Source organism: Tamandua tetradactyla, chromosome 8 (genome assembly GCF_023851605.1).
Source record: "Tamandua tetradactyla isolate mTamTet1 chromosome 8, mTamTet1.pri, whole genome shotgun sequence".
Classification (NCBI taxonomy): domain Eukaryota; kingdom Metazoa; phylum Chordata; class Mammalia; order Pilosa; family Myrmecophagidae; genus Tamandua; species Tamandua tetradactyla.
In genome coordinates, this window is record NC_135334.1 from 80,440,120 (window position 1) to 80,450,975 (window position 10,856).

General features: G+C 39.0%; 1 protein-coding gene across 1 annotated transcript; it reads right to left on the reverse strand.

The window, feature by feature from the left end:
* Nucleotides 1-8,504: 8,504 nt before the first annotated feature.
* On the reverse strand, nucleotides 8,505-9,488 carry LOC143643630 (olfactory receptor 226). Its single transcript, XM_077112236.1, has one exon. It carries the CDS (start codon nucleotides 9,486-9,488, stop codon nucleotides 8,505-8,507), a length of 984 nt encoding a protein of 327 aa, XP_076968351.1.
* Nucleotides 9,489-10,856: the final 1,368 nt, after the last annotated feature.

Sequence of the window (10,856 nt, forward strand, 5' to 3'; positions counted from 1 at the left end):
TATTGCCACCTCAAATGCTCACTCACCTGATGAAAATGATTAGAATGTGACTAACCAGGTTGGTTCCAGGTCTCTGTTTAATTAGGAACTCTGCACAAAGACTTATCTAGCCTAAAAGACACCCCGAGTTTACTGAGGATAACATAGGGCAGAGAAAGTTCCAAAAGTTTAATATTTGGTGCTACCTTGGTTATATTCCTTTGTTCCAGAATAGTTTCTTTAATATAGAGTCTATGGAAATTTTTAAATAATAAAAATCATTAGGAAAGTTTCAATGACTCCCCTATTGTCTTTAGATAAAGATGCAAACAATTTTATTTACCACACATTAGAAGCTCTTCACATTTTGATTCTTACTTTTCCTCTAGCCTCATCTCTTATTACTCTCCAATGACAGCCCATGTTCCAATTATACTCAACTATTTTTTGCTCCTGAAAAGCGCTATAAATTCTCTTGCCACTATGGCTTTGCATATACTCCTCTGTCTTCCTTTTTCACCCATTCTTTAATCTTTACCTTCTAAACTTCAGGACTATTCAGAGGCATCTCACCAGAGCTGAGTCAAGTGCCTTCTCAGCATACCCACAGTTTCCAGTCACAGATGTCTCATGTCGAGATTTCTCCCCACCACACTGTACCTTCCAAAAGGAGACTCTGTCCCTCACCACTGTAAACCCAATGCCTAGAACAATGACTGGCAAATACATGAATGCCTAATGAATAGTGAATGCAGAAGTGAATTGATGAAAGCCTTGAAGCTTTGGAGACCACAGAAAATGGGTCAGTGGCAGAAGAGAATGACCACAGAGTCTCAACTGGCAGGAGGCAAATATCTATCAGGCTGGACACCTTTAGATGCATCCTCAACTTCCACACTCAGGCTGCTTTCATGACAAACATATGCACAGGGACATTGGGTCTGAGCCCTGTTCTCAGGTCACTTTGTGATAATATTTATTTGTCTCTAAATATTAGCCATTGCCTTGGGCTCTGGACCGGAGAGGGGAGAGAGGACTGTGCATGAAGGCTGATGACAGAATTTTTTATGAACTAACTCCATTACTTCAGTTTGTGGTTAAGGAAATAGGCTATCATAGAGTTATCTCTTGAAAGCACATATGAATGAATGTATATCACCATTGAATACCACCCTCGTCCAAAAGTCTAATTTCAGGTCCTGCCTTCTGACTATTGCTTACCATTCCCAGCACACTCTTTGTTTGTCATGCTATTGTCTTTGCATGGAGAGGGTGGGTGGATGAAAAGGTTTCACAGTGATACCAGAATGGACTACAGACCTTCTGACCATAGCTCATAGCAAGAGACTGACAGATAAGGTGTGGGAATATAGGCTATTGGCACCACTACCACCTTTTTAAAGTAGGACATATTGGTAGAGCTCAGTGTTTCTTGCTGACTGAGAAGAAATTTTTCCCTTATCTCCAGTCTCCAACTCACACCCTCACCCCTGAGATAGCTCAGTAGTAAGGACTTCCAGGCCTGGCTCCTTAGTTCCTTTGACTAAATGCTTTTCCTAGAGGAAAAACTATGGTCTGAGTGCAGGGAGTGCCTAGTTTTCCCCATGTTCTAGTTTCAGTAGGAAGCAACACCAATGGAGAGTCTCCTAGTCTTTATAACATTTAAAACATAGCACATTTCCACCATCAGCCACACCAATTACCCCATATTCATCATTGCATAGTGGTTAAGAGAAATGATTTGAAGTCAGATCAGCACTTGAATCTTGGTTCCGTCATCTATTAGTTATGTCATTATGTTATGAGCAGATTGCTTAACAGTTATGTACTTCAATATCCTCTCTTACAAGTGATATTAATGAAATAATGCCATCCTTATTGCTTTGTTATGAGAATTAAATGTGAAAATGCACAGAAAGTGGTTAAAATGGGACTTAGTCCATGGTTATTCTCTATAAGCATTAGCTGTTACTATATTAGTTCATAACAACCCTCAAACATGCTTATTTAATCATATATATTCACTGTTTGTACTCACATATGCTTGTGTACACACACTATCATCATTCTTTCTCTTTTACTCACTTTTTCGTCATGTTTGGGGAATGAGGTAAGCTGAATTTCCTAGAGAGCTAGATTATAGCCTCTTTGAAGAGTTCTGAGTTTACAGATCACTCGTGCCTTCTTCTTTATCTTCTCTGTAATGTATTTCTTTTATTCAATCAAGCACACCCCCTTTCCTTTCATATTCACCTCCACTTTTCTTTTGCTACAAAAGTACCACCCTGTAAGCCCTACTTTAAAACACAGAGAAATGCAGAATCTTCTCTTTCTATTTTTCTTGTTTTTAAAACCAAAATCACTGGGTGCTGGGCTTTCTATGGAATCCTAGGAAAGAAATCTGTTTCATCATGCTATAGGGATTTTTTCTTTCAGCCCTGTACATGCTTGTTTACGGGAAAACAATAGACACTGGTAGACAACTCCCAGAGAAGAAACTTATCCTTTGTGCCCTGGTGCAATGCCCAAATAATCGAGTACCTGCCTAAATTTCCCTAACCTTGAGTAATAATGGACTATGCACTGAATCTTCATTTGCTCATTCATTCCCCACAACACCCTTTCTCTTGTCCAAAAATTGTATCTAAAGTCATTTTCCATGTTTTTCTTCATCTTCTTTGTTGCTTTCTTAGGGATCAACCAATCTCTCCTGGTGCATCCAACAACTCACCGTGCATCACCTGTCCTCTTTTAAGAATGGAAAGTTCCTCAGATTTTTATACTGAGCAGAAGAAAGAAGAGTGATGTGCCAATTTTTGTACTTCTTGGGAATATGTGTCTGGTCTTTCTTTAAACCACATGGTAGATATTGCAGCACTAAGGCAAGAACACAAGATCAGAGGCTGGAGAGTATATTTAGCACTTGCACACCATTTGCTGCTGTCTGCTCCCCAGGAGGCTCACTTACACTCAGTCTGGCCTGACTCTAGGGAAACTGTATTTGCTACCAGCTATGTCCAGGGGACCTGGCCAAGGAAGATGAATCTCTACCCATCCACCAATTTCTGTTTATACATGTATAATGTTTTTCTGTACCTATGGGTATGGTATAGTTTTTTGCTTCTAGTCCTATATGTCAGGTGATGCAACACCAAAAACCAGGATAAGAAAGAATACAGAGTAATGGCAACAAAAAGTGAGATGAAAATAAGTGGTTAACAGGGGTTACCATTTGAGGTAACAGAAGCATTCATTTGTTTATTCTTACCATCAAATATGCTTCCTGCTTTATTGAGCCTCTTGTTATGTATAGTGCACTCTGCTATGTATTCTTTGGAATAAAAATATATAGGTCATTGTTCTAGTTTGGAAACTGCTGGATTGTGATATACCATAAATGGAACAGCTTTTAAAAAGGGGAATTTATTAAGTTGCAAGTTTACAATTCTAAAGCCATGAAAATGTCCAAATTAAAGCAAGTCTATAGAAATGTCCAATCTACAGCAATCCAGTGAAAGATACTTTGGTTCAAGAGGGCCGATGACATTCAGGTTTTCTCTCTCAAATGGAAAGACAAATGGCGAACATGGTGACATCTGCTAGCTTTCTCTTCAGGTTTCTTGTTTCATGAAGCTTCCCCAGGGGCATTTTCCTTCTTCGTCTCCAAAGGTCTCTGGCTCTGGTGGCTCTCAAGCTTTATCCAAAATGGCTCCTTCTTAAAGGGCTCCCGTGAGCAACCCCACCTCGAATGGGTGGAGACACATCTCCATGGAAACTATCTAATCAAAAGTTACCACCCACAATTGGGTGGGTCGCATCTCCATGGAAACAATCAGAAAGCTCCCACGCAGCAATACTGAATGAGGATTAAAGGACATGGCTTTTCTGGAGTACACAAGATTCAAACCGGCACAGTCATAGTCTCTGCTGCCTGGAAACCTATAGTGTTAGAAGTAAAATAAGAAGTACACAGTATAATGAGGGTAGAATGTGCTGTATGCCATAACAAAATGTAGGAATGCCAAGAAGGGAGAAATACTTTCTCACTGGGGAACATAGAAAAGATTTCATCAAAGAGGTGTCAGATTCATGGAAGCACGGTAGACTGGAAATAGCATGATAAGCAATAATTTTCATTCAGCAGTCAGAAGACCTGTTCCTAAATAGGGATCCATTATTTTTTTAGATAATTTATTTTAGAAAAATTGTCTTCATTCCTCAGTTTATTATCTATAATATGGGAAACAATAGTTCTCTTGTCAACATCAGACATTGGTGTTAAAGTTAAAATGGCAAATTTTATGTTATGAATGTATTAACATAGTTAAATTGATATGTATATGTATATACATATGCATATATGTATGTGAAAGTGATATGTATATATATATATATATATATATATATATATATATGAAAGCGATTCTAAAAGTGAATTGCATTAAATACACAAATATAGAGTATTATCTGTGCTGGGTAGGAAGCATAGCCAGGATTTTTTTCAGTTGGAAAAAATGTCAAAAGACTAGCACAGGAAAGAAGACAGAGTAATGGCAACAAAAAGTGAGATAAAAACAGCAAGGTCTTCCTAGGGTTAGAGGTCACACCCATTGCCTTGAACTCCAGGAAGCATTCAGTCGATTAATGAACAATTTGTGAAGCGTGCACTGTGTGCTAAGAGTAGTGTGAAGTGACAACCCTTCTGTCTGTCAAATTGTCTTCAGCCCATTAAACTCTCAGAGCCCCTGCTATTAATTTTGCTTCAAGTTACTATAAAGACTGTAATCGACCACTAGAGGTTTTGTAAGAATGAAGGCCAAGAAGATTCACAGGTGTCTCAGAAACCAAAGGTGACTGAAGGGAGCTGAAACAACGGCTGAAAAAAGCAAGAAATCCTAGAGAATTTTTTTTTCCATCTCTTGAGGATCTAAAGGCCTGCGTGTAACTAAGTGGAATTTTGTGGAGCACCGTGGACCTAGCCCTACTCCTCCTCCACCCCTGGTCACCACATTCTATGTCCAAAGGCAAATGGTGAGTTGACATTAATTCTGGGAAGGCTGGGGCCACTGGTCTTCATGAAATAAGGCAAAGGAGCAAGAACATCAGGGAAGGTAAAGTCCCCTGAGAAATGACTGTAAGAGACAACGAAGACATTTGTGCTGTAAGTGCCTCTCTTCTTCAGCTAACCCATGGGAACTGTCCACACGTGCCTTCCTGTACCACATGGTAATACCTGAAAGAGCTGGTATAGTCTGTTAAAATTGCTAAATGTATAAAGCTATAACTATGTGTCAGTTATGCTTCTAACTCTTCCTCCTGAATTAGCTAAATAAAATAGCATCAATGAATGAATTTCATGAGACGTAAAACTACATGTAAAATTTCAAAATAAACTTTTCAATTTTGCACAAAAAAGCAGTGTTTGCTATAAACATCATGAAATCAAACAGGAAGGGACAATTTACCATTGTTCTTATGAAGCTACTGAAATCACTAAAATTTCTATTAAATTATTTGATATAAAAAGACTAATAATAAATAGTGTGATGTGTTTCTTTTTCAAATAAACTTTTTATTTTGGAGTAATTTTAGGTTTACACAAAAATGGCAAAGATACTAAAGAGAGTTCTTACTCCTCACCCAGTTTCAGTTTCCCGTAATATTATCATCTTATATTACCAGGTCTAAACTAATAAGCCAAAACTGGCAGATTTTACTACTAACTGAACTACAGATTTTAATCAGATTTTACCAGTTTGTCTACTAATATTTTTTTCTGCCCCAGGATCCATTCCAGTATTTCACATTCCATTTAGTTACCATGCCTTCTTGGTCTTCTCTAATATGATAGCTTTTCAGTCTTTCCTTGTATCTCATGACTGTAAAGGATTTTTAATGAAGAGAAATAGGGTTTCCCGAGCTACAGAAGGATTGTCACTTTAAAAATGCTATTTATCCAGAAAGTTTAGGGGCTATTTTATGATTCTATTCAATGTGAAATATTAGCTAATAGAAAAAAAAATTGGATCATTAAGTTCAAGTGAAAAAAAAAAGATTATTACTCACCATTAAACATTCATCTGCACAGGGTGCTTAGTGGGCAAGAGATTTAAAGGAAAACTCAAGACCCTAGTATGAAGAACTTGAGAATCAGACTAAGAAACTTGGATTTTATTCGAAGTTGGTGAGAACCAATAGATATGTCTGGGCACAGGAGCTGTTTCTATTGCCCCTCACTTACCCTCAGATGGCAATTGTCTCTGGCCACTTTGACAGCATCCTGACCTGATGACTTGGTCTGGGTCTGGTCCCCCTCCTTATCAATGAGAGGAACTGGACACTTTCCCTGACACTGCCAGAGAATTACAGTAGAGCTACATTGTCTATGCAATATTTAAAAAAATTTGCAGACTAGAAATTGGTCTTTCAAAAATAGCTTTAAATGTAACCGGGATAAAATAAAGTCCTGTAACTAGGTTAAGGGGGGAAATAACTACATCAATGGAGGACAGTGTAATACCTCAGCTGATTATTAACAGTTCATGTGAAAAATCTTAAAAGGTTTTTTTATGACCTCAAATTCAATACAAGCCATGAGGGTCACATGACTACTAGAATTCAGTCTAAAGTCAAGAGAGGTGTCAGTCCGGCCGTAGTTCACATGAACTCATAAATTCTCTAATTTCTTGTTTATTGAATGATGAATATGTGCAGAACTCTGTGTTAGGCAATGTTCCTACACCTGAAGATTTGGTTTCAATTTTTGAAACCAGAATTTGAGGTGTTTTTTTTTTTTTTCCAACTCGAAAAGTAATACATTCTATAAATAAAAGTTTGGGAAATGAAGTACAGTGAAGAAAGTCAGCGTCACATGTTCACTTCCTATGGACAGGAGTCAGCCTAAAAGGGAGTTTCACACAAGAGTGAGGCCCAGAGAACGCTGTCATTACAGACCATGACACCAGTTCAGAAACTTTTTCTATGGTGATAATTAGAGGATACACTTTTGATGAACTTTATATCCTTTAGTCATTTTAAATTATTATAAGATACTTTTGAGGTTATGTAATTGTTTTGGCACAAATAGACATTACATAAGAAATCTTAATAAGGAAGGGCTAGCAAATGATGCCCAGTGTCTTATTACATATATTTTATCAAGCAGCAGATAACTATAAAAAGATGGACAGCAATGATAGTTGGCTCCCAAACCTAGAGAGAGCAGCTTCATGCAGGCTTCTGGCCATCAGGGTTCTGGGACTTGGGTATCTGTAGGGAACTAAATTTCTGAAATCATTGCTGACATATCCTCTAGGGTTTTTTGTCCTAAGCTTTTCATTGAGAGTGTTAAGAATATTTTTCTGTCATTTACTCTACTTAGACCAAGTTATTTCAATATCTGCGTGGTATTTCGTTCAATGTATGAACTATAGTTTATTTAGCAATGTCCTATTCATGGAGGTTTCTCATATTTCCAGGTTTTTTGGTTGTTGTACATAAGAGGATTTGTATACATAAATCTTTCTGAATCAGAATAGTTTCAATATTTTTAGGACTTGAGATACATATGGTAGAATTTGTGTAACTTGTACCTCCCCACACTCTAGTGAAGTATGAGGGTACTAGTTCCTGTGTCAGCCAACACTATCTACATGTGTGACACACATGTCCTGACTAAATGGCTACAATTTATATTCATTTATGATATACATTCATACCCTAAACCCTGTGCTAGATCTTTTTCTAGGCCATGGTAATAAAATGGTGAACAAGCAAATATGATCCCTGTTTCCATGAAGTTTACAGTCTAATTACAGAGACACAAGATTAAACGAACAACTGCACTCAATCAAATTCACTGTGACCTCTGTTTAATCTGGGCAATGACCCTATGGATTTAGGAGGTGAAGCTAGAGAGCCCTGTAGTTCAGGACATGATAGGTTGCCAATATATACATTCTCAGTTCCTTAGCTCCCTGCCTTGAAGGTCATATTACTATGATCTCCTCCTGACCCCTATTTTGTTCATCGGTGTTCTGATGCCTTTCCAAAATGAAGCCTGTGCTTTCTTTCATGGCTTTCTCCTCCCCATTTCCCTTTTCTACTCTTTCTCTCTCAGAATTAAGACACAGAAGTAGATCCAAGAGGAACCATTTATGAAGACACTAATTCTGCATTTGTTTGCTTGTTAAGTATGAAGCTCAGTCATCTCTTCTCTTTATAGGCAACCCCACCAGGATGCACAATTCGTGAAACTTGTTCTATGTAGTTTACAATACAGCAGGTGACACTGGGCCGGCCTAGTCTAGCCTCTATTTTACAGCCTTGTCCCACAGAAATACAGCTTCTAAATTGCAAGTCATCCCTCTTCCTCTACCTGGACTAGTTACAAGGAATTATTCCCAGGCTTTCGGGGATGCCTATGAATGCTAATCCTATATTTAGGCTCTAAGAGCTACAATGAACTTCATAGAGGATATGAATCTCAAATTTAAAAGAATTTTCTAAGACTCAACACCTTCTCCTTACCCATCACTGTTTGGTTTCCTGGGGTTACCACCCTGGCCCTGGTACAGGTGCAGAGTATAGTGTAGAGCTCTCTTGACTTCCTGGTTGCGCAAACAGTAAATGATGGGGTTGAGCAATGGTACGATGACAGCATAGAGCACAGAAACCAGCTTGTTAGTGTCAAAAGCTGAGAGTGCCTTAGGCCTGGCATAGATGAAAATGCTGGCTGCGTAGAAGATGACCACGACAGTGAGGTGAGAGGCACAGGTGGAAAAGGCTTTGTGGCGTCCAGCAGCTGAGGGAATACGTATGACAGCACCAACAATGGCCATGTAGGAGGCTCCGGTGACAGAGAGCGGTCCAAGCAGGATGAAAATGGCCAAGATGAAATCCGTAAGCTCAGCTGTAGACATATCAGTGCATGAGAGGTTGAGCAAAGGGGAGACATCACAGAAAAAGTGGTTAATGACGTTGGGCCCACAATAAGAGAGGCGAGAAATGAGAAAAACCTTGACCATGGAGATGCCAAAACCTCCAGCCCAGGAGCCAGCTGCAAGTTGCATACATAATCGGCCACTAACGATGACAGGGTAGTGAAGAGGATGGCAGATGGCCACATAGCGGTCATAGGCCATGACAGCAAGAAGGACACACTCAGTGCATCCCAAGCCCAGGAAAAAGAAAAGCTGTGTCATGCAGCCCTCAAAGGAGATTAACTGTTCACGACCCTGTTTGTAGCCAAGGAAGCCCGCGAGCATCTTAGGAATAGTGACAGTGACATACCAGATCTCCAGGAAGGACATATTAGCCAGAAAGAAGTACATAGGTTTGTGGAGGGTGGAGTGGTTCCTAATGGCTATAATGATGAGTGTGTTCTCAGTCAGCACCAATACATAAGCCAGTAGAGAGAGAGAAAACAACAGTGCCCGCAGCGGTAGAGGAGCTGGGAAGCCCAGCAACACAAACTCACTCACTCTTCCACTCTGGTTTCTTCGCTCCATGAGGTTGATCTTGCTCACTGCTCTTGAGGAGATGAGAACACACAGTATATTTTGGAGACAACAGAAGAGGCCAGACTTTCTTTTCGTGGGGGAACTATATTGGTAGAATGTAATATATGTAGTGCATACAATTAACCATTGAACTGAGGCCACTTTCTAATCCAAAAATGAGCTTCTATAAAAGTACCCAAGGATAAGTGTCTTAGTATTGAGGATGGGATAGGAGTCTATTCTGGCCCTTGGATAAGCATGTATTGAGAAGTGATAGGTAAAACCAACGCTGTTTGGTTCCTGAAGCAAACATAGATAAAAAATAAAAATAATAATAGTATCTATACTACTCTAAAGTGAGTGTTTGTCTTTGAGCTGGATAGTGACTATGTTTTGAGTAAATAAGATACAAACATAGTAATAATAAAATATAGGACAATCAAATATTTGCTATATGTTATTAATACAGGCAGAGATCTAAAAAATTTACAGATGTTAATTCATTTGATTGTCACAATCCTGTGAGGTATTACTATTATTAGCCCAATTTAATACCTGAAAAAAATGGAAGCTTACAAAGATTAGGTGACTTGTTCCAGGTCATAGAATAGTAAGAGGTACAATCAAGAAGTGTCAAGACCTCAGAGCATCTAAAACATTCAGGTAGCACAAAGGAGGGACTGTGAGATACATCATGTTACATCTTGGAGAGAGAATATTTGGGGCTCATCTAGGGGAGCAGTTCCCTCCTGCAAAGAAGAAGAACAAAGATGAATAAAGAAGCTCATAAAATCTTTAGAATTATTTTTCCACACAACCCAGCACATAAGAGGAAGACCAGGGACCACCTGGATTCTGGATGGCAGAAGAGTTGAGGATGCCATTGATTCTGAAAATTGTGCAAACACAAACCTCTCTGGGATTGAGAGTAGACCACCTTCCTTGAGCATTGAAACCTATATAAAAAGCATAGATCTACTGGGGTGCTCTCTTTTGTTTGCACTGGTATCAGAAATACAATCTGCCTTTTCAAAACTTCATGCCTCTTCTGGTTCTGTCATGGGTTAGTAGCTGGCATCTCCACATGGAAGTTGGTATGAATAAAGAGTATTGTCAGCCACGTCCTCATATGGTCACAGCATTGAAAGACAGTATAGATATTAAAAAGGAGAATGGGGTGTAGTTAGCTGAACATCTGTGTACTATTTCCTCTAGGAGGAAACTCTACTTTTAGTCCTATTCCTGTTCCTACATGGTTCCTACGTAGTAAGCAGAGGCAGAATGAGTTGAGACATTAAACTGTAACGTTCTGATGGTTTTGTATCTGAGTTTCCCTTTTCTCTATCAATAGCCATCAGCATATGAGTGCTACTCAGT

What these genes read in the sequence shown, in the direction of transcription:
- LOC143643630 (XM_077112236.1), bottom strand. Translation starts at nt 9,488, where the DNA reads ATGGAGCGAAGAAACCAGAGTGGAAGAGTGAGTGAGTTTGTGTTGCTG.